General features: G+C 37.5%; 1 protein-coding gene across 5 annotated transcripts in view; it reads left to right on the forward strand.

Moving 5' to 3' along the window:
• The window catches only part of INPP4B (inositol polyphosphate-4-phosphatase type II B), a 330,214-nt gene that overhangs the window by 280,854 nt on the left and 24,436 nt on the right, over positions 1–24,924 (forward strand). For 4 of the 5 annotated variants that reach the window (XM_074905028.1, XM_074905029.1, XM_074905027.1 and 1 more), the window contains exons 23-26: positions 1,247–1,387; positions 4,473–4,570; positions 9,018–9,130; positions 14,806–14,960. In XM_074905028.1, the coding sequence (XP_074761129.1) occupies positions 1,247–1,387; positions 4,473–4,570; positions 9,018–9,130; positions 14,806–14,960 (507 nt within the window). Of the gene's footprint in view, positions 1–1,246; positions 1,388–4,472; positions 4,571–9,017; positions 9,131–11,210; positions 11,273–14,805; positions 14,961–24,924 lie in introns of those variants that run through there. The other variant, XM_074905030.1, reaches the window with a different exon arrangement.

Consider the following 24,924-nt stretch of genomic DNA (forward strand, 5'->3'; position numbering starts at 1 on the left):
AGCTGTTTATCCAAACACCTGCTCTGAGATAGTGCCACTCCTCCCTCCAGCTTGCCAGGGATGTCAGAACTACTGAAAAAAATGACCTTTTTCTTTAGAGTTTTCTGCCTTTTCTCCCCAAATTCTACACGTGGGTAACCCAGATTATATTTTAATTCTTTAGCAAGCACACAATAAGTTAAAATAAAGGTTTAGGGGACTTAATGATAGATTATTTTAGTACATGCAAACAGTTTTCCACCTTAAGTTTACATGCAAAAGTTGCGTGACTTCCTAGACCTGCTTTCTGTAGGTAGGATATAGATCTTCCTTCCCTCCTGTTGCTGTAATACTCTTCCTTCTTGGTGTTATACCAAATGTGCTCTGCAGGAGAGAAGATTTCAGTCTTTGTTGTCAGCTGTCCCTCTTTGCATGATTAAAACGCTAAATCCTGGAGAGAAATGGATTCACTTCTAGTCTATTATTTTTTTGTTAGACTGATTGCTGTAATAACAGAAAGAAAGTTAATAAAAACAAAATTAACAGCATGCCGTTGTTTCTGTTGTGGGGTCAGGCATCAGTCCTCAAAGACAGATTAAATTCTACTTGAGGTTTCCGTGTGATCAGAATTGGTACTGTCAGCCAAAGTTCCGTTTTTCATAAAGTCAGACCAAACACAAACGTATAATCAGAACTGTTGTATATCATTCCCCTTGTCCTAAAATAGGATTCATGTTTGCATAATAAGCCTTCGATTATTATCTTCATAGACTCAGTTTTGTTATTGGTGGTGCTTTCTATCCCCAGGGAGAAAATCCAGCCAGTGAAGAAAATGGGCATTTTGCTTTGGGTTTTTGTGAAAGGTTTTTGCTCGTATTTAGAGTGGATACAGGATCAAGTTGTGACTTCTGAAAGGAAGTTGTTTTTGTAACTCAGCAAGAGACATTTTAAGAGTCGAGGTGTTCTCATTAATATTTTGGTAGCAGAATACTTTTTTACTGCTTTCGTCTTTAGTCCTATTTTCACTTCAGTAAAGAAGTCAGTATCAGAAGTGTGTAATTATACTTACCTGCCTTTTTCCATATGGCTTGGTTATTTTCTTAGAACAAGCGAGCTGAATTGTCACATGTTATGGTTCAACACAATTAAGGGGAAAAGCGGGAAACTGATTTATAAGTCTACATGTTCTCTATAATTTTAGGAAGGTTATAATTTCAAGCAAACCTGTCAATATTCCCATCCTTACTCTTCTTTTTATTTTTCCTAGTGAACATTACATTATAGAGGTCCAGCTTCCAGCAAAGATGTTTGAGTTGCTGCCACAAGAGATTAAAGAAGGAAAGCTACTTCGCATGTATCCAGTACTTTTTAATGTTGGAATCAATGAACAGCAAACACTTGCAGAGAGGTAAAAATAAAAAATTGTGTTTCATTTTCTGTCCAAGTATGCTATTACAGGATATCTCTCAGGATTAAAAATAAATCTTTTTTGTTATTTGCTCTGGACCATCTCACACTGACTCACTGTGTGTTTTTAAAAGTATTAAAAGAACTAAGCACAAGCTATGAAGCAATGCAAAATAATGAAAAAGTCCAAGTGAAGATATGACCATATGCAGGACTTTATTTCACACAGTCATCACCAAATTTCCTTTAGATACAGATCTAAAATGGATTTCTATTTCACAGATGTATAAGTTTGTTCGTATACAGTACTTTGGCCTTTTCAAACACAAATTTGAAAATTTGAAATCCTTACTATCTTAAAGGGAGTGTTGAAGATGCTAGACAAGTCATAAGCTAGAAAGAAATAATTTTTCTCAGCTTTTAGGGCTTTTTTCCAGGGTTGAGGAGTGGTAGTTAATAACAAGGAATATGTTAGTAATATGTTTGTACAAACATGAAAGCTGATGGTAAAGTTCTGATGTGTTGACACTACACCTCTGAAAACATTCCTGGAAACTAATTAATTAGTACAATAATAGTCAAAGTTTCACCAACCTATTAATTTTCTCTTCCAAGAGAAAGGTATCTGTTGGTCATGTTAAATTGCCAAGTTTGTGCAATGCTAAAACAGCAAGGTAGACATCAACAATACGATATCTACATTTTAAAATTTTTTATTTTACTGCTTTTATTAACAGAGCATCCAAGAGACATAATACATATCTTTAGATTGCAGTTTCTACAAACTCAGAACCAAAATCAGAAGTGTAGCTGGGGAAATAGTGGAAGACACAATAGGCAAGAAGTTAAGCACAACAGGAGTTTCACATGCTGTTCTTTGTAGACAACAGAGTAAAAGCAGGAAGACTTCTAAGGAATGCCAACAGGTAGCTTTGTGGATGTTTATGGGAGACTTCTCTAGTTGTGCGAGGTGATGTGTGAGAAATTTTAGGTAGAAAATTGAAATGGGAGACATAGGCTGAATCAGAAGACAGTTAAAACTGGCATTTTACTGGTGAAACAGTTGAGTAGTTGGTTAGAGAACATTAAATATTCTTGAAAATGAAAATAGATTATTCCTGATGCTATGAAGAAAGGAGAGGTGATGCTATGAGAGGAATGACATGGCCAGAGTGATAGTGTACAAAACCAACAAAATCAGTGATGACCGTTGTGGCTAGGACATGCCACATTTTTCTAGAATCAGAGAAAAAGAGTATGTGGTAACCAAGAAGCAAGTTTGTGCTAGCTTACATGGGTGGGATACACCAGAAGGACTATATGTTACAAATGTCCTGAGGGAAAATTTGACAAGATTTAGAAACAGCCTGGATATATGGGGACTTATAGGTAGGGTGGCAGGAAGAGTGGCAGCATTGTTCACAGTGGTGATTTTATATTGTGCACAAAGAAAGCCTTGAATGAAAAATTAGGATCTGTATATCTATAGATATAAATTATATATTCATATCTGTATTATCAGGCAAATAAATTTGGATTATTCCATGCAGAAACAGCTTTTCTGCATGCACTTACAGGTGTAAACATTAAACTTAATTCAAACTATTGCTTAACTCCTAAAGCTGTACATTTGTCTTTGAGATTGGAAACTGCACTTGCTTTTTGGGAAACTTTTTTTTTATAGGAAAATGAACATAAGGATGGAAATAGTTTTGTGATAAATTTCTAGAAAATGTTACTTTATTAGATGCAAACATCTCTTCAATAAAACACACAGTTGAGAATATATCTAATTTAAAAGAAATATTCTCATGTGACAATGCAGTGAGGGCTACTGAGGAAGTAGCTGAATCTTTTCCCTCTTTGGCCAATTTAAATATTTGATTCTCTTCTGCATGATGTAGCAGTACATTTACTATTTTCTGATCTGTCTCTCCTTTTCTCTACCTGAATTTTACACTTACCTGTCCATGTCTCGATTTCTGTACTCCTCCATTTCCTTTTCTGTCTTCCTTTTCTTTCTTTCAAGGCTATTCTAAACATGAGTCACAAAAGCTTGGCCCTAACTGCCCAAGGGATATTCCTGTCTTACATTCATATCTCCCATAGCACAGGTACCAGGAGACATATATTTTTTCTTAGCCTATGTGAAATTTGGTTCTTATAGAAGTTTTGATCTCAGAGAGAAAGATATTTGCTTGTACAGCTTTAGTCAGTTTGTGGGCAAGCGTAATGGCATCCTGGTGTTGTCTGGGTTTTCTGTGAGTTGCAGGATAATGAGGGTTTGGGTGATGTGTTCCCAGCAGACGTGACTGCTGCAAGAAATCCTAGAACATGCTCCTGAGCCAGGTGCAGCACTGGTAGAGTGACTGCTCAGGTTTGTGTGCTGCAGCAAGCTTAAATGCAGACAGCTGAAGCCAACTAGCCTGCGGGTCATAACTCTGTGAAGCTTAATGGTGAAATCACTGCTCAACAGCAGAGAAATGGTCCTTTCATTAGTTTCAGATACAAGAAATCAACATAACTAACAGCTCAGGAACAGTGTAGCACAGAAAGGGCTCAGAGAAGTAATCAATTTGACTATTTATAGCAAATATTCTCAGAATAGAATAGAAATGAGTTCTTCTGGAGGTTTTCCACCTGACAGTTGCAGATCTTCTATCTTGTGTGATTAAAATGTATTCTAGCTGTGGCTGAAATTAATATACCTAAGCAACAGCAGCAATAAGTAGGAGTTGGTGTTCTCTGCCTGTAGTGCCATTCAAAATTCCCACAAAGAATCCATGTCTTTATTCAGGATTGGTGAAGGGAAGAAGAATGTGTCCTTTACTTAATGTTTGTCTGTAAATGGATTACTTTGTTCATAAGTTTCTGGAAGAATTATCTGTGAGTGATGACCTCATTCCCAAATATTAGTTCCAAAGCACATGAGAGATTAGCAACTGTATGTTTGACAAAATCTAGTACATTCAACACTAGGGAAAAAAAAAAAAAAGTTATTTCTCTATGTAAAGAAATAATTCTGAAGGATAATTTAGCTTGGTTTTGTGGGGGTTTTTTCATCATTTTGTGGTGCTTTTTTATAGGTTTGGCGATACCACTTTGCAGGAAAACATTAACCAGGAAAACTTAGAACTTCTAAAAGAATATTACAAGCTGTTTACGGAAAAAATGCCTCCTGATTGTGAGTACAAAATAATGCACTATCCAAATGTCTTTGAAAATATTTAATAGGTGAAAGATTCTAAGAAAGTAATATTAGCACAATATTAGCATGCAGCTTTTAGATTTAGGCCTTAGTCCCATAACTTGTTCCGTAAAGTTAAGCACTTTGTGCCTGTACACAGCCCATTGAAGCCAATAGTGACTGCAAGCCCAACACCACAGCAGAAACTGCAGGGAGAATGAGATAGAGTAATGATGAACTAAACAGCTCTTTTAAAGTATTTGCCTTTTAATATTGCAAGTAGAGGACAGTCCGTATCTACTGTATTTGTACAGAAATACTTGGTGGGAATTTTCATCAGTTTCAGTCATTTCCTCCATTCTTATTTTGAAAACGTATTAAGATATGGCAAACCACTGAGAAATCTGCAGATGCAAATATGAGCAATGAGCCACATCATGTCACTGATATGAATAACATGGTTCCATTAAAATAGGCCCTAAATTCCAATTTTATAGAAATTTGGTATCAAACATTATTCTGTTACTCTGATTGTTGAAAACAAACACTGAAATTACCATTTGTATCAATCGAATCCTGTTAAAGTAGTCTTAATGCCTAAAATTTATTCCCAAATGTTGCAGATTTTACAGCCTGATTTGAAATGGCTTGGATTTAGGTCTCTGCTCCTTCCCCTTGGGTGATGGGAGGGAGCAAATCTTTTGAATCTAAACATCTACAGGGCATGTGTGTAACTCCTTGCGGTGAATACTGCTGGTTAAAGTCCCATGCAAAGCTGCTTACAAAGTTCTTACAAAACGCCTTGCATTGATTACTTTTGCAAATTATCCGTTATGTGTATGCACTTGTAGTTATATCTACTGTGTCACTGTATGTGTGAATCTTTCATATCAGGATGATTTTTCATTTGTTAATAATTTTGACAGAAGTGAAAGCTCTGTTCCTAAACAGCGGGCAGTATGCTCATCCATCCACCCACAATTCTATAATTCTACAGAAAAACTCATGTAGGAAGTTAGCTATTAATTTAGGGAAATCCTGCCAAGGAAGCATCCTGAAAATCTAACCTCCTCTGGGGTTAGATTTAAGGTAGATCAGATACCTCTGATTATATAAAAGCAAAAATTTGCGTGCAGATAGTATTGGCTGCTTTTCATTAACAGAAACTAACTTTGTACTGTCTTCCTGAAGAAGGATTATTAGTGTGCCACAGAGTCTTCCTGGACTTCTTCCAGACTGTGCAGGCTTTTGAGAACTACACTTGTCTAATTCATCATGTCTTTTCTGGTTATTATTACCTTCTTGCTTTTTCTCTACCTCGAAGATCTGTGTTCTTTGTCCCAATTTTTACAGAACACAAATCACCTTCTGTTTCTATTGCCCTTCTCAGTAGCTCCCTGCCACTATATGGAATCACTCTTTTGGCTTGGAGGAACGTGCCTTTTAAACCATATCCCTGGAGAAAAGTGAAGTTCTCCAAGTTGTTCAGGTGGAGGAGGACTTGAATTCCTCCCCTGTTCCCCCACCTTGGCACTCAAGTTCTTAGGAAGATAAACCTCCACCTAAGCTGACAGCATCCCTGGTGCTGTAGCCAAGTGAGAGCTGTTCGGTATTGATGTCTCCTTGATGGTTTTGTCACACTTTCCAAATAGGTTCCTGTAGTACCAAATCCGTGCTACAAAATAAAAGCAGGACCTGTTTCACAAAGCTGTTAGTTACAAATAGTGCTCATAAAGCCAGGCAGAATTTGAGGACTCATAGCCTTGTTGCCCAGGCTGTTGCATCAACCATCCTTAGGCAACCTCACTTGCCTGCTGCTTCATTCATATATTCCGTTTCAAAGAATTCAATTTTCCACTTCCTTAAATGTATTGCCACCTTTGCTATTAGTTTTTCTCTTATGTCTGGTAATTCCCATCATCAATAATATTCTAGCTTGCTTTCTATTCCCAATTATTAAAAGTCTTCAGCTGCTTATAACTCCATGTGCCAAACAACTGACTTTCTATCTTGTCACTCTGTCACTCACCCGTATCTTAATCTCTTTAATTCTCTAATACAAAACTCTGAAAATAATAAATGACAATATACTCCCAGAAAGACTCCTACCAAAAATGTCAACCAAATGTAGTTCTGGTTTAGGCACCAAAACAGTACTGCTTTTTATAGAATAGCTAATGATAGTAAGGGTGCAAAAATGAATGACTGTTATTTAGTAGTACATAATCAATTGAGAAAAAACAGCTTAGAAAATTTAAACAGCTGAAAGCATAAAACCAGAAAAACCTATCATAGAATCATCATAGAATGGCTTGTGTTGGAAGGGACCTTAAAGATCACCTAGTCCCAACCCCTCTGCCACGGGCAGGGACACCTTCCACTAGCCCAGGTTGCCCAAAGCCCCGTCCAACCTGGCCTTGAACCCTTCCAGGGAGGGGGCAGCCACAGCTTCTCCGGGCAACCTGTGCCAGGGCCTCACCACCCTCACAAGGAATTTGTTTTCCTTTAATCTAAATCTACCTTCTCATCTTAAAGCCATTATCCCCTGTCCTATCCCTACACTCCACGATAGAGTCCCTCCCCACCCTTCCTGTAGCCCCTTTCAGTACTGGCAGGCCGCTCTAAGGTCTCCCCGGAGCATTCTCTTCCCCAGGCTGAACACCCCCAACTCTCAGCCTGTCCTCACAGGGGAGGTGCTCCAACCCCCTGAGCATCTTCTGTAGTATCATCATAATGCATGTAGCAGTACATGCATTTACGACATAAAGTCTATGAGTCTCTTTTGTACTTCCAGGCTTCTCCCCCTTACAATCTATAATAATTTGATGGTTTAAAACTGCTTTGTGTCACAAGGAATTTAAGCAATAGATCACATCCAGTCAAGATGAAGCTCATTTGGCAATATTATAAATGAGGACAATCTTGCTTTACCTATGGTGAAATCTCTCTGAGATGATGCATTTTCTGCTGTCAACCAAAGTAAAACTGCTTTGAAGCAATAAAATGTTTACCTAGTGATACATTCTCATAATCAGGAAGCTTCTTTTTAGTATACTCATTGTATGCTATGTGCTTTAAAGAAACAGATGCAGGATAAATATAATAGTCTAGCAGGTTGCAATGTATTTTTATATGCTCTGCATTATTGAATAGTATCATCAGGAATTGCAATACATAGATAAAACAATCCTCACTAGGATTATTAGAAAACTAGTTTGAATGTACTTTTTCTGCATTTTTTTTTCTTTTTGGCAGCACAGTAGAGTAAGGAAACTTAGATATTTTTAGAATAATTCCTTTTGAGTATATTTAAATTACTTCTTACTATGAATCATGGATAAGGGCAACTACAGAATTCATTAGAAGTAAAAGCCTGTTGATAAGAGGGATCATTCCATCTGTGATCAGATTAGGAGAATGGATTTTTGACCTGCATTAGTAGTGGCCTCATTTTCACTCTTTGAATTGAATATTAATCTTGGGGTTTGGGTTTGGGGCTTGGGTGGGTGTTTTTTTTTTTTTCCCCCTGCATGGAATCCTCCTTTTTTCTGGTTGTAAATAACATATCAATTTATCAGTTTGGTTTAAATTTGTTCCAACTGGTTCTGAGCCTTTCTTTGGTGACAAATATTATTAAATTTCTTTTTATTTCACTACCATAAGAAGAAATCATTTTGAAATAGAGATTTGGGTGGTTGCTACTGATTTTCAAAACTAATGAAGATAAAGGTAGCATTAGAACAAACCCCTCCTATATATGCACACAAAACAGAAGAGCAAATTAAATTGCCTACCCTTGAATTCCTGCTAGACATCTGTGATTAATAATATTTCAGCTGCCATAACCAGGGCAAGTAGGCAAAATTTTGGATTTTAGGTAAACCTGACATTATTTTGTATTACAAAGTTAAAGTACCATTTAATTTCAGACTGAGAAATATCTTTGTTAGATTTTTGGGGAGGTATTCAGTGCTGTTTAGCCCTTCTGTTATGTTGTATTAGAAAATAAAGCATTTTAAAACTAAAATGAGATGTTGCATTTTGAAAACAAAGCAAAATATTTTGACTTAAAAATTTAAAAATCATCCCATCAAAGCAGGTTTTAACACGCTCAGTCATTTCTCTACTTATTTCCATTAAAAGTCTATAATAGTTGATGAACAGAACTACAGCAGAGATTTGAAAGTTTTTGCCATCCATTTATAAGCTAAAAGTTGAAGACACTTTAATTTTCCGTGGTGAGGATCTTAGGAAGGATAACCCAATACTTAGAAATAAATAAGGTTTGTTTATTCCTTAAATATTTAGCTGGTGCCTTCCATGCTATGTTCCCAAATAAGGCTGTAAATAATAGATCTGTTCTTTACTATGAGCATTCTTTAGTTAGGACAGCCATATCATCAACCTTATCATAATGAGCAACCTTATCATCTTTTTTTCTCAGGTCTACCACATTTTCAAGAACAAAATGATTTAAAGGGATTGCTTGAAAATCTCCATCAAAATATCCAGGCCAAAAAGAGAAAGAATGTAGAAATCATGTGGCTGGCTGCAACGGTAAGCTCTCTTGTTTCAAATATGTTCACATGACGAACTAATTTTTAGATGCCTGCTGCTATTGTAAGTGCAATGGATTTTAAGGATATGAATGGAAAACTCAATGATTAAAGTAGATACGCTGAAATGGCTTTCTAACATTTCCTTTCTGAAGGTCTCTCATCTCACTCATGACTATTATCTCTTCTTCCTACACTTAAATTACAGATATTTTTCTCACTTTTTTCACTGGTAGAAGTAGCTAGAATTCAAAGTGAGAGATGGCCTTGGTCACTGCCTTGACTCCTACATCCTCCCAAGCCCTTTTCTCCAGAGCTTCTCCTAGACAGGCAGTCCGTGACCTGTGCTGCTGCCTGGGTTTTTTTATTCCAGATGCAGGATATTTTCATTTCACTCAGTGAGTTGTGTAACAGGGTAAAAAAGGTTTGTTTGGGGCATGTTTTTTCTTTAACTGTGTCTGGTTTTAGGCTGAGGAATCCCTTAATCCACAGTATGCAGAGAATCAATTCCTTGGATGGTCACACATAGCTGTAAATATATCACCTCATGTGAGAGGGACAATACAGTATTCAGCTACAGCATCTGACTTTTTTGTTGTTGTTTTGTAAATCATATCCATTCTTTCATAATATAAAACTTGGTTATTCAAAATATCTTTGTTGTTTAGTGTACCTAAGCCTTGTGGTGTGACTGAAGACATGATTACTTGCTCTGGCTTTTGTTTAATATTGCTGTCCTCAACTTTTGATTTTCTATAATTAAGGTACTTACATTTTATAAATAAGTGTTTAATTGTATCATTACAACTTCTAGTAAATCACATTTTATAGGTTATTTTAGCCAGTGTCACCATGACAGCTACTGTAAGGGCACTGATAGCAACACAAAACAAGCTAGATATGCAAAGGGCAGACATTCAGACACAGGGAGAACACAAAGAAAAATGTTTATCAAACAATAAATAATACTTTGCTTTATTCACATAATTTATTCTTGTTTCCCTATTCTGTGTTTTTTGCAATGTTAAAAAAAAAAAACCACACACACACACACAACAAAAAAACAAAGGCAAAGCAACCCTTAGATGTTTATAAAGATCTCAAGCTTTTCATGAATGTGAAATTCAACCAGGTAATTGTCTTAGATTTAGAAAAGTACCCTTGGACAGGCCTGAGTCTTTGGTATCTACAGAAATTGAAGTAAGACCTTGTGTTTTAGGGAACTTTCACATGCATATATCATTCAAGGCAAATAAATATTTGATACAAAATATTAATAAAATTTTCCACGACTTTTCATTAACAACAGAAACAAGACAATATTAACTATGTCTTTGTATTAATAAAACTGATGTAAATTTTTATATTCCTGATAATATTTTGCCCTTTGTCTAATAAATATTATCACATGCTATTGCAGTATAAATCTGTTGTGAATAAAAATAAAAGCTTTTCTTGCAGTACCAGTTCTGCAGTTACTATGAAACATTGCTTTTTAAATAAGTAATTTCAGATTTTTCCTTCACGGTTTTATACTGCTCCTTACCTTACTCTAACCTTCTTAAATGAGTAGTTCTGGACCCATTGATCTAAAAACACTGTTATATGTTACATTTATTTATTGTAAAGGATGTAAGGATATCACTTTCTTACTGCAGTAGATGTATGGTATCACTTTGTTACTCCAGTATATGTATGAGATTCTACATGGATATGCATATGTGTCTGCACCTGCACGTAATCCATGTTGTAATAGGACTGAGAGTACAGATGCATTTTAAAAGTCAACTTTTGCAAATTAGCATCACAAACATTTGTTACTTTAAATATAATGGGACAGAGATTTAAATGCTAAATACTTTTATTTCCTAAGCTCCACCCTTCACCTTCTGTCTTATTATCAGGAGAAATAATCAGAGTATTGATTTATCCTTGTTTTAGTCTTCATAGTTTTATATGCTTTTATCATACCTTCTTTAAACTTAATCACAATCCTAATCATTTAAATATATGTTTGTAAGGGAGACTTTCTAAATCTCTAATAAATGTTAAGTCCATTTCTCTTCCTCCTGTATCTTCAGTGTATTTTGAAGAAGTGAGCAAAATTGAGGATAAAATTCAAGCTGGACGCTAATCGTAAGATGTGTGTTCTAATTTGATGATATTACTATATATTTGATACTGTCCCTTATTAGATTTCTAAAGCATCAGATCATTGTGTTTGCCCGTTTTAATTATTTACTTTGTTTAACTGCTGCTGCTTAGTGAACTGAATCATTCTAAGGATTTATCTGGGCCAGCCTATCAGGTTAACCTACATTTCTCCTTAAATCAGGGTCTAAGGATTTTTTAATTTGTTTATTTAAGTTAACAGATTGTTTTCTATTTTATCCACTTTGAAGTAATTGAGACATTTGTACTGAACTTCAATGCAAAAGCAGCTTGTGGTTGTGGTCATTTGCTTGTTGTCTAGAATGCTTCTCGGTACAAAACTGACTCTCACTAGCCAACACTTTATACATGTGCTGTCAGCCCAGATTTGGGGTTTAGTCTCCCTTCCCTGCAGCAGAGGCTATCACTCATCTAGAAAAATTACCTGTTTTTTTCTTATGACTCACTCACTTCAAATAGTCACAATGACTCATGGACTTCAGAAGAGACTAGTGTAAAGAGAATTATTCTCTTCAATTAAGCGGTTAACTTCTTTCACAGCATTATTTTTTTGAATTGTCTTATAATACTTTCGTTAAATCCCAGTAAAACCTTCCAAATTTTCAAAGAGATTTAAGTTTTAAAATTTTGAATTATAGGAGGGAAGAAACACTCACATGTTCTCCTTTACTACCCAGTACTTCTTTAGGTTCAAAGTTAGATTCAATTCATTAATTCCCTGGATTAAACATTTGAGATCACCCTTTACCACAATATTACAAAGACCTTAAAGACTGTATTTTCTGGGTCATTGATTTTATAAGAATTTATGAGAATGTAATTAACAGATAAAGAAAGTAATTTATTTGCTGAAGTGAGATTATGCAGATCATGTTCCAGCTTCATCCTGCAAGATCCCAAGTAAACACTTGATAGCCAAGCTGGGAAGTTACTTAGAATGAAGCCTAACTCCTGTAATTTATTGCCTTGCCCTATTCTCATAACTATTCGCTTTTTTTTAAATACTGTTACAGCTATGATTGTCCAGGGATAGGAGCAAGCAAAGCAAAGTATTACCTTTTCTTAGGACAAATTATGTCAGGGGAAAGTTAGACCCACACTTGGGTACACCACCTCTCCATCACAGAATGACAGAATTGTCTAGGTTGGAGAAGACCTTGAAGATCATCTATTCCAACCATTAACCTCACACTGACTATTCCCAACTCCACCAGATCCCTCAGCGCTGGGTCAACCCTACTCTTGAACCCCTCCAGGGATGGGGACTCCCCCCCTGCCCTGGGCAGCCCATTCTAACGCCCAACAACCCCTTCTGCAAAGAAATACTTCCTGACGTCTAGTCTAAACTTTCCCTGGCACAACTTGAGGCCATTTCCTCTTGTCCTATTGCTTATTACTTGGCTCAAGTGACTCAACCCCAGCTCTCTGCACCCTCCTTTCAGGTAACTGTAGAAGGCGATGAGGTCTCCCCTCAGCCTCCTCTTCTCCAGACTAAACCCCCCCAGTTCCCTCAGCCGCTTCCCTTACGACCTGTGCTCCAGACCCTGCACCAGCTCCGTTACCCTTCTCTGGACACGCTCGAGTCATTCAATGTCCTTTTTGGAGTGAGGGGCCCAAAACTGAACACAGGAATCGAGGTGGGGCCTCACCAGTGCCGAGTGCAGGGGTGAGATCCCTTCCCTGTCCCTGCTGGCCACGCTATTGCTGACACAAGCCAGGATGCCATTGACCTTCTTGGCCCCCTGGGCACCCTGCTGGCTCCTGTTCAGCCAGCTGTCAATCAACACCCCCAGGTCCCTCTCTGACTGGCAGCTTTCCAGCCACTCCTCCCCAAGCCTGTAGCGCTGCTGGGGGTTGTTGTGGCCCAAGGGCAGCCCCCGGCATTTGGCCTTACTGAAACTCCCCCAGTTGGCCTCAGCCCATGGCTCCAGCCTGTCCAGGTCTCTCTGCAGAGCCTCCCTACCCTCGAGCAGATCAACACTCCCACCCAACTGGGTGTCATCTGCAAACTGACTGAGGGTGCACTCGATCCCCTCATCTAGATCATCAATAAAGATGTTAAACAGGAGTGGCCCCGAAACCGAGCCCTGGGGGACACCACTCGTGACCGGCCCCCAACTGGATTTAACTCCGTTCACCACAACTCTCTGGGCCCGGCCATCCAGCCAGTTTTTACCCAGCAAAGCGTGTGCCCATACAAGCCATGAGCAGTTTCGCCAGGAGAATGCTGTGGGAAACGGTGTCAAAGGCCTTACTGAAGTCAAGGTAAACAACATCCACAGCCTTTCCCTCATCCAATAAGTTCAGTTTTTTCTTTTTCTAATAAAACAGTGTTTGAACCTAAAGTATAAACTAATGGCCTGGTACAACCACAGATTGATTCTTAACATGAGAAATTAGCCTAAAAATATGTCACATTTCCCTTATCCCTTATAATTTTGTCAAAAAGGACATTGAAAGTAGACAATCCATGGCAATCATTTGTGTAAAGCTTTAGTAGTTCTAGGTCACACAGTGAACAGTTTACCTGTTGAAAATAAGGACTATATTTAAATTCAGATGTGTCTGAATCTGTAACCTCATGAGAAGTTAGTCCTCTACATTCACGAGTCTCAGTTAAGACTTGTCAAAGCTTTTCTTCATTTTTTCAGTGTTCCTTACGTGTTCAGACAATTAAGCTTTAATTGAATAGTGTGGTTTCACAGAAAGTGAGGAAAAAATGAAACAACTTTTCCTCTTATAGTCTAGGCTAACACAAATACTTTTTATTTAAAATTCAGGAAATTGGATTCAGTGGTTTGGTAAGCTGCAGTATGCGCAGACATTTGTGACTTGCTTAAAATGCTTAGGACTAAGATTATTTTTTTTCTGATTGGGTCCACCGTCAGTTTCTTGCTTCACTTGGAGCAGCGTGGGGGAGTGGGGGGGAATGTTGGTGTGGGCAGAAGAGAGACTTGATTGCGACCGCGGTACAAGATTGTGTGCAGCTCTCTTAAAATCAGTAAAGGCTTCTTTTTCCTCAGTGGGCAGGTTATTTGTAGCTTTGTCCTGCTAATGAAAGCCCTGAAGATCTGCTTTTAAAATGCGTCATTTGGACAAAGTAGAAATGGTCTATAGATCAGTAGCTATAATCTTTTGGTGCTATTTTTGTAGAGTATTAATGCTGCAAATTTATAAACAAAACATAAACTTCTGGTTCTTTTCAGCACAATATTTTCACCTTTTGTGGCACTGTGTCAGGCCAGCATGGGCATAACCGTTAGAATATGAAAATCCCCAAGGCAGTGCTAATACCTGATTTAACTGCAAAGACACCTGTCAGCAGCCATATGATTCGGGTTGGAGTTACTACCTTTTAATAGCTATTTTCTTCTTGAGAAATACTGTAGTTCTCCATATTCGTTGTCCATGATGGCCAAATTGTGGGAGTTCCGCAGGCTGGCTAGTGTGTAGAGAACACAAGGTGTGAAAAGGGCAATCCTTTGACATCTGCCTCTGTTTCAGATCTGCCGTAAGCTGAATGGAGTCCGTTTCACCTGTTGCAAAAGTGCCAAAGACCGGACATCCATGTCAGTGACGCTGGAGCAGTGCTCCATCTTGAGGGACGAGCATCAGCTTCACAAAGACTTCTTTATTCGGGCGCTGGATTGTATGAGAAGGTATGTGGAGATTTTTGCATGTCCCTTGTATTTTGAGCTAAGCCAGGTACAGAACAGTCTAAAGCCTTTTACAAATGCACGATAGGCCCAAGTCCTGATTTGGCAGGGAACTGGCCAGCAGCATGCTAGCTGGTAAGTCACTTTTGCATGCAAGGTCTTGGCAACTGCGTGTTTTATCACAAGTTAACAGTTTCTGAGATAGAGACATGAAACCTTGTAAGTGTCACTTCACTGACTGTAGAATTTGACCAAGTTAAATAGTTATTTTAACAATTTTTTAGGCTTTCATAAAGTTTAACATTTTAACAACATTCTATGACTGTATTTAAAAAAAAAATGTTTACACACTCATTAAATCATTTGTATAAAATTTAGTCAAATATTGTGAAGGCAAAATACGCATTTGTTACAGATGACAATTCTTATTAGCTCGTGTTATTAAAAAGAACACCCAAGTAGGTTTGGACTGATGGTGGTTGCCACTAATATCTGATAGTCTTTACTGTGCTTAAAAAAAAAATAATTATGTTTTATTCTAAATTACAACTATGCAGAAATTGAAGCTGATGTTATCAGGAATGTGTAATTAAAAGATGTAAAGATTTCTGATTATCTGACTCTTTGATGAATTAAAAAAACATTGATCAAACAAGTTTTGATCATAAAATGAATCCAGATGCTATATCCTCTAAAGAAACTTTCCTCATTGGCTTTAATGAGTAGTGCGTTGTATTTTCCATAAGAGTTTAAAAAATGTATCTACAGCATTCAAATAATTTATAACAAAGGTCACTGCAAAACTAATACAAAATATTCTGGCCAATCTGCAAAGAAGTCACTGAATCATATCTTTCACTTATGTGAAACACAAATTGTCTGTATGTTGGATTTGCAAAGATCATACAAAGTAAATAATCATGTTTAAAGCCTATAATGAAAAAATCTTGACCTTAATATAGGTGTTTAATGTCTAGATTAATACTGTAGGTCCTTTTGTCTTTTGGCAAAGGTAGATTTTCTAAAGAAAAAGGTAATGTTTACAAAGAGTAATTGAGAAGAGGACTGAGATGGTTTAAATGTAGGGTTGGTTTGCAAGGTTCTAGTGTAGTGTGGTGTGTTAAACTGCAGTGTATCATTTTGCAAGTGTCATTGGCTTGCATAAATCCCTTTGTCTCTGGAGTATTTCAGTGAGTGAATGATTTGTGTACAGTCTTTCATAACTACATGTTTTATCATTAATGAAAAATTTGAGTTTTCTGTGTTAAATTTATTTGTGTTGGCATTTCAAATACTTTTTTTTTCTTTTGTCTCCCATAAATACGGAAGTGTGTAAGCTACAGTAAATTACCAGATACATACAAACTACTTATATAAAATCATTATTATGTTAGAATAGCATTGGTAAAAGATTGAAAAAGTTTAACTGATATAAGCCTGATTTTTATGAAAAAATGTCCTGATATTTATACAAACTAGCTTGTTAGTACTAAAATATAGTAGGTTTGTGTAGACTAAAATGTAAGCAGCTTTGAGTGCTTTTGTTTCACATAACTGATCTGAAAGTTTAGATTGACACATTAGTTATATTTGCAGATAACAATAAACTGGAGTCAGAAAAGAATGGTGAAAAGCCAAAAAAATCTGGAAAAAACTTTAAAAATAAATGAGCAGATGGGTATATGAGGTTGAAGCACCATCACAAATATGTTAATCCTATGTTTTTGCTGTAGTTTTAAACAGAAGAAAGCTTTATCCTGCTAATATCCTGTAAATGGGTTTAAAACAGCCTTGAACTGTTGGATAGAAGGTAATAATTTTGGTTTGGGTGTTAGGATTGTTTGGGACTTAAAGCAAGAGCCTTGCAAATAGTGGCACTAGCGTACAAAATAACCTGTAGCATGCGGATAATAAATAAATGAATCTTTTATCTGTACTAGTTTCTACTAGTTGTATGATACTGTTCACACAACTGGAGGTTAAAAAAAAAAAAAAAAAAGAGCAGCCAACTTTATATTTTTTTTCTCATAAGATGGTGGATGAAAGCCCAAAAAATTCAGAAGAATAAAAAAGTCAGATGGGGACACACAGTACTTAACTCTATGGTACTCTCGTTGGGAGCTGGTCAGACGGTTTTAAGAGCTATCTTTGGGTGCTTTTTTTTGGTAACTTTGGTGCTACAGGCATTCAGCAGGGACTGTTTCTTCCTCCCCACTGCCCATCTGTTGCTGGAGGTGCTGGTTGAGCAGTGCTGGAAGAGCTGCAGGCTTCCCTCCCTCGCCACCTCTGACTAGGGAGTGTGGCCAGGACCCTCCAGCTGGGCTCTCTTCCTTTAGGCAGACGGAGAAAGGTGAATTGCAGAGAAAGGCAATTTGAGACAGCAAACTGGGAAGGAAAGAACAGCCAGGCAAAAGAGAGAGGGGAAAAAAGGCCCTAATTTCCACAAGAAGAGATATAATGGCGTTTCAACTAAATCTCCTGTATTTTACTTGAGGGAAGTTCAGCAGCTACATTTTTGAGGTTTACGGGAATGAGGTTAACAGACTTGTTTGGTAGTTGTCGTGGTGCTTGCCCTTTTATTCTTTCTTTGTATTTGATTACTGTTGCAGCATGTTATCTGAAAGATTATATTGTGCATTTCTAAGTTTTTCATTGACTACTTGTAGAAACTTTTAGAATGATTTTCATATCTAAAAGAACCTCATTTATTTTAAGATCAGAGAAAAGCTCTGTTTGCCATCTAATTTATAATTTTAACAGTTTTCTCCTGATGAATCTTTTCTAGATCACTTAGTTAAACTCTGTCAATCAAATCCCTTTATGCTGATTGCCACAAATCACTTTTAAGCCTTTCAAAAGAACAAGTAGACAAGAAAAAAATTCAATTTTAACATCCAGAATCCTAACAGACTGGATTGATCTTTGAAAGGCTTTTTTCAAGAGTTAAGAGTAGGAGATAGAGAGGACTGTGAAACAAAGTGAGTTGTAAAAGTAAATGGCGATTCAAAAGCAGCCTTTATTGGAAATACCATAATTTTGAGATATGAAAATTATAAAGGTGTCTGTGTAGCTGTAAAGCTTTTTTTTTCCTTCCAGTGCTGACACAGCTTTGCTGGCTGTTGTAAAAGAGAAGCATGTGCTTATGGGTTTGTGCTTTGTTGCCTCCAGAAGTTTGGGGATGCTGGTGGTCTGTGTGCTGCTGCTTTTCAGCTTCTCTGACGTCCCCAGAATTTTGAGCAAACCAGAGGCCATGTCAGATGTTTTGATGTGTTTGCTTTGATGTACGTTGCACAACGCTATTTGGAAAATACTGCCAGTAGCTGTTATTTCATGACTTAGTTTGTAAGTGGAGAATCAGTGTCTTGTAGTGATAAGCTATATAATGTCTATCGCTTCTTAAAAAAAAAAAAAAAAAAAAGTTGTACAAAAATCCTTCCATTTGTTGTCCCTTTAGCTTATCCAAAATGTGGTAAAAAGATGAAAGGAATTCAAGTTTTATCACAATATGTAATAGATGGTTTTGTCTTCTGGGTGTAACTAGCCATTATGATGCTGAAATTGATGTGTATGTGAAGCAACTATTCCATAAATAATTCTACATATTATAGTTTCCTTGGTATATGTATGTGACTTCCATTGATCTTAGTGACATGCACAGTGCAGGATGAGGAAAATCAATATATTATTCCCTCTGAATAAACTGCTTGCAATTCACATCATATTAAAATCATATTTATAATGCTGCCACTTTCAAATCATCATTTTTGCAATCATCAATATTCTTTTTCTCTTTTTCCCTTCACCAGTATGTGACTATTTCCTATCATTCAATGTTAACTATATTCCAGTAGAGAGACAAAACTGATTTACCCAGGTTCATTGCAGTATCTGTCACACAATTCTACTTTTCATCTTTAGAGCTGGCCACTGCTTAAGGGAGGTTGGACCCTGGTTGGCAGCACACTGTCAAGCCGTTCTGTAAAAGTACTTTGATTTTTAAATTTTTTTTTCCTTATTTCTTTTCTGAACCTATTTAATGTCAGTGTTTCAGTGACAGGACCCCTTTTGCAGGCCTTGGGTAGTGTGTAACCTCATCGTCTCCTAGCTTTTCACCATGTTTCCAATAAAGCCTCAAAAGTAAAAACAAGCAAATGAGATGACAAATCCACTGTCTGTCATTGAAGCCTCTAGGCTTTCAGCCTTATCATAATTCTTAGCAGGGCACAAAACCTGTCAGATATTTCACATTGAATACAAAATTTGACTCAATGGAGGACACAGTTTTCACCTGAAACAGTAGTCAAGGGTATTTCAGATCATTCTGAATAAATTGTTTATCAAAAATCTGCTTGAAGCCCAAATACAAAGAATGAATGGTCTGGGCATCAAGGTATGGGCTTTTGATGTCCCAGTTATGAAGCAAATAGCTCTTTTTTAAAGAGCTGTTTGACGGCACCTTTTCGTAAAGATCATCTTAAAGATGTGTGAGTTGAGAAGGAGGGACAGCTGTAATAGCTCTTTAATCAGGGACTTTTCAGTGTTCTGGTTGGAACCCATGGGTCCAGGCTGAGATGGACCTTGGCCATGGAAAAGCCTGTGCAGTGTTGTGATTGCTACATGGACTGGGAAACAGGAGCAAAGGGACAGTATGAGGCATGGGCATCCATGTGCAGATCTTCCTCTGCCTTTCTCACACCTCCCAGCTTTCACCCTGCCCCTGCGAGCTTGTGGCAATAGATGCAGCACATGAGGGGTCACACGGAAGAGAAAGCATGTGTTCTTCTCTAACCTTTTCTTTTTCCAGACCATCTGATCTTCATCTTTTTTTGTCTGAGAATATTAGCACAGTGTGAACAAAACTTAAAAGGGAGAACCTTGCTTCCAAGATAGATTTTTCCATCATTCTATGGATCTGTAGAAGTTTAACGTTTATAGTTTGAGGTACAAACTTTAGATGGGAAGATTTACATTACCTAATGTATTGAAAGAGGCCTGGCACTAAGTATCAGCAAGGTCTGATTTTGGTGCATTGAACCATCAATTTTGTTTTCTAAAACTAAATTACTATACTCTTTAAAATAGCAACAGTGTGCAGAGGAGAAGAAAACAAAGTAGAGAGAGATTGTCACAAGATGTAATAAGAATCAGTGCAATTGGCACCTTGTTGGAATCTTTTAGAATAAAGGTCTATTTCTGAGCATCTTTCTGGAAGGAGGAAGAGAATTGCAGACAAAGTATCAAACAGTAGCTTGAAAAAGCTGTGTTAAATCTAAGGTTTTCTAATATAAGCACCGAGTTTCACAGAATTTATCCTTATAATGTGTCTTTAAAGCAATTATCTGTTTTTTAAGACTTAAAAAAATAAGGGAAAAAAAAAAGGAAAACCAAATACACTTTATTTGCACCATATCAGGCTCAGGATGGTTGTCAGTGAGGTTCAGGCTTCTGCAAGGGGAAATTAAGAAAGTAAAATTGGCAATTGTTTTGTAAGATAGTCTCATGCATTTTGTCTGTTTCACTGGAGTCAGATGTTCAAGTCCATGTTTTGCAAAGGAATGTTCTCTACAATAGTTTCATTTTTCCTGTACCTCATTTCTTCAACTTCTTCACAAATACTGGTTTTAGACTTCTTTCTGATCAATACCCCAAGCAGAGTCCAACACCTCTCTCATGGGAACTTCCTCATCTTCCTCTTTTTCACCAGACTATTGCTTTAATATTTCCCTCTGGTTGGGCCTTCCTCCTCTGCAGTGCATGTGTGGCTGCATCTGTCTTCCTTCTCTTCAGAGCTCAGGCACTGGTCTCGATAACAATGTGGAGAGGGAACAGCAGAGATGGTCCCCCTGCCTCATTGCTTTTGCTGCATACTGCAGCGGTCATCATTTGCCAGTGGGAAGAACAGCATGGAAAAGTCTTATCTAACACCTTGACCTGGCAGACGTTCAGCATAGATTGAATTCTCAAAGGATCTACCTGCTGAATTTTAACAAGTCTTTGTTAGGAAGAGGTGATTTCACATTCTTGCAGGAGCAGGCTCTTACAATAGTTACATCTCTCATACCTTTATTACCTTGATGCAGAATATCAAATCCTGCTCTTCAGCATGGAGGTACTAGTAATCATCAAAAAAAAAAAAAAAAAAAAAAAAAAAAAAAAAGAGTGTATTTTTTCTTCTTTAAATGACATTGTAAGTTTGATTTTTATCCATTCAGAATGAACTAACAATTGAAAGTAGAATCTTAATGGAAAGCATTGTGTAACCTTAATTATAGTTGCCCTTCTCCTGGTACCTATAATAATGTTCCTGGACTAATCACTGGGGGGGAGGGAGTGTTCAAGAGAAAACATTAAAAACCTTTGCCACTCTCTGCAAGGAATATTTAGAGATGTGACCAGGCTACATCACGGAAACACTTAGATATTCAGCAGGTAGCAAACCAGAATTTCTGAAATAAATGCTTAGTTTTCTGTCAGTCCATGGGAGGAAGGTAGTATCTTAAGCAATCTGTATTGTCTCTAAATTTTGACACCAGCATTATGTGGGTGAGTCCTTGAAATGCACCTGCTTCTCCTTCACTGATTATGTAGGAAAGGTGGGTACTTCAAGTGGACTCAGAACCTGACAGGAAATTTTGACTACCAAGTACTAAAACATAGTAATACATCAATTGTTGTGCATTACGAGGGGGGGGGAGTTCCTTATACCATTGAAAAAGAAAATGTTTGGCCACGTTTGAGTTTTAGCTTTTGACAAGAAAGAAGCCTTGATTCCCTCTGTTCTTTTTGCTGAAGGGAGTCCTTGCCCTTTGACTTAAGGATGTATATCACACAGTTCCCCAAAGGAGAACCAGATTTAATGGAATTTGGATCAATAACTCACCCTACTCTTAGTTTTTCTCCTCTGATTTGTACTTTTTATTTCTCACTGAGATATCAACACAGTAAATAATCTGTTAACTAGCCCATATTAGTATTTGCCATATCTTGACCCAAATGAAAATATAGGGAATTGAGCTATTGCATCCCTCTCAGTGAATGTTTTAGTTATTCAGTATAGACAGTGAGAAAGGTGTGTAATTACTTACCAGGTGCACATTTTGATCACTTGGTTTTCAAAACCAGCCAAACAGAAAAACCTTGTCCAATAAATTTGCTTTCCTGTTTAGTACCACAGTCTGTGTTTGGATCCTTAGTAGTGCACCAGTGAATTTAAACACTGCATCTTGATTAATTAAAAAAGGAAAATGAAAGTTCTTACACTATTTGCACTCGCCAAAAAAGCTTCTAATGTAAAGTGTTTCAGTCACTTTTGTCATACATAGGTTACAGGACCATAGTTCTCCTGGAATTCACCTGCCATGTTTAGGCAAATCTAGCATACAAGCAATCAGATTATCTGAAAATATTGTTTGATGTTCACTTTTGAGATTCTTCTACTCATCCATGGAAGACTTCATTAATTACCTCATTCATTTGGTGCTTTAGTTCTTATGTTATTGATTATTCAGAACTTCCATGAAAGACAAGGTCTTACCTGAAATCAGAAACTAGATGTGTTATACTCACTAGACTGAGTAATACTAAGTTTCTTCCTATTATATTTGACTTCGATTTTTTGGGAGAGCGTGGGGGAAAAATCCTGTATGCATATTTATTATTTGTTAAAATTCCATGTGCCACAGCTGAATTACCATGGCTTTGACCATGTATAGCTAAATCTCTCAGGAAAAGCAGCACTGCCAAGTCTAAAATTTAGATAAGAAAGGATCAGGAAATGAGAATAAGCTGGTAGTAATAGCATACAATAGCTGTTTAAAATTATCATGGATCCAATCTCTTCAAGAATTTATCTGCCTCTAAAACAATATTCTTCTCAGAATAATATAACATGGGCAGGGAAAGCTCATAACTTCCTTCCTGCAGTTCCAGCCATGTACAGACTGTGGACAAGTGAGGGGACACAGATAAAAAGCAGCAACTAGCTGCTATTCCAGGAAAGTTGTTTTGTAATAAAAGATTTTGCATTTCTTCAGAAGAAAGATGATGTAGTGTCAGGCTACAGCTCTAGCTGGCTTATGCAGAAAGCAGGTAACAGACACTTCTAGGTCTATTTTTGCTCTTGTTCTAGACTCCCTTAATCCCTTCATCCAGCTTAGTTTCTTTTGTAGGAATACTCCCTGCTCAAATAATCATTATCTCTTATCCAGCATCCCTGTTCCAGTTTCTTCCATAAATTCCCTGTCTTTCCCATTCAGTTTGCTGCTCTTTCTGGTGAACATTTCCCTATTTCTTTCTCTCCTGCAGTATTACCTTGGTGTATGATATTTTGAAGAACTCCTTTGGCTGTAGCCTTGCTCACCTCTGTTCAGGAGTGAGTTTTACTGATGGTTTCTAGCTGTTACTTGCTGTGACAGCTCTGATCTGGTGAGTGACATTTTGTAAATGTGTCTTCATCCTTAGAGCAACCAGTGGCAGACTTTCACTGGCATAGCTAGCAGCAACAAGTCACTTCCCAGTGTTCCCTTGCAGTACAAGTCCTGGTAGCTCTTTGCAGTGGAGTGACCAAAGCAGTTTGTGTTTGGGCTATTATGTACTTATTATGGATTTCCCACTTCCATTATGTTATCTGTAGCTGACCGGAACTACACCCAGTAACAGAGCCAGTAGCATTATATTGCTATGCTGTTCTCTGGATCATTCAGAGATAAATTTAGGAGATAATTTTGGGAATTTGTATTCTTAATAGCCTAAGCCTCTACTATAATCTGTATAAATAGGAAATATGTGTTTATAAGGAAGTTAATGCAAAGGAAAGGTTGGAGTCCTCCCAAAACAGACAGCCAAATCGCTCCACAGTTGACTCCTACTGTTAGAACAACTAATGTGGTTTCTGCGGCCCTGGGACTTAGTGGTGCTCTAGTTGTATTGTGACTCTAAACATACCTAATGGCAAAATCACTGTGCACCCACAGTGCTGGTTTTGTGCCCTGCTTCCCTGCCAGCTTATCTTCTCTCCCCAACCTGGATGTTGTTACATGCATAATATCTTCCAGTAGTAGAAAAAGCACCTGGCTTTTCTCCTCTGTTGGAGATGCTTCTAATGCCCCAGGAAGGTGCCAGAGCAGAGTTGTGACCTGTGCAGGGTCCTGGAATCCCCGTCAAGGCTTAGCCAAGGTTAAAGTCCCATAGACCAGGGAGGTCAGAGGGTGGGAAGGGGATCACTGTTTCCTATAACATCTGTCATGGGATTAAATATTTTAGGTATATGACCCAGCCTTCTAGTTAGATTACCTGTTAATGAGGCAGGAGATACCTCTGTCTGTGGTACTCAGAAGCTTCACTTAACCTTGTGTAAAATATTTCATAGTGTTGCGGTGTTAGGTGTATCGTTCTTTTTTCAAAACCGTTATTCGTAGCCTTTCTTTTTTTATTCCTTAAAGGAGAAAATAGCACTTTTGGGGGGTAATTTGATAACTTGAAATATTACAAACATCTGTAATTTTAATATAAATACGTTATTAACAGGACTAAAGCTTACCATACTGATATATTTAGCTCAATGAAGGAGTATGGGGTTAGGTTTGTGTCTCTTTTAGGGTGATTAGAAGTTTTCTGTATCCTTCCATGGCTCATAGACTTTCTTGGGGAATGATGGAGGCCCAACAAAAGTTTTTCCACATCTGGACATTTATAAGAAATCTCCTTCTCTTTTACTGTGTTCATTCATCATACAGATTTCCTGATGTATGAGCAGCTTCAGTGTCATGCTACAACCTCCCCCTTTGACCATGTCTCTCTGCAGCTTAACTGTGTATTTCCTCACACTAGTGAGAACATTATAATCTTTGAGGTTTCTTATCCCTCATTTGAATTTAGCTGAACTCGGTCAATGTGCCCAAAGGTTGCAAAAATACACAGATGCATCTTCCTTCCCCTCACAGCAAGTGCTAATGCGTAATCTTTGCTT

The sequence above is a fragment of the Athene noctua genome, chromosome 4 (assembly GCF_965140245.1).
Source record: "Athene noctua chromosome 4, bAthNoc1.hap1.1, whole genome shotgun sequence".
In the NCBI taxonomy this organism is placed as follows: Eukaryota; Metazoa; Chordata; class Aves; order Strigiformes; family Strigidae; genus Athene; species Athene noctua.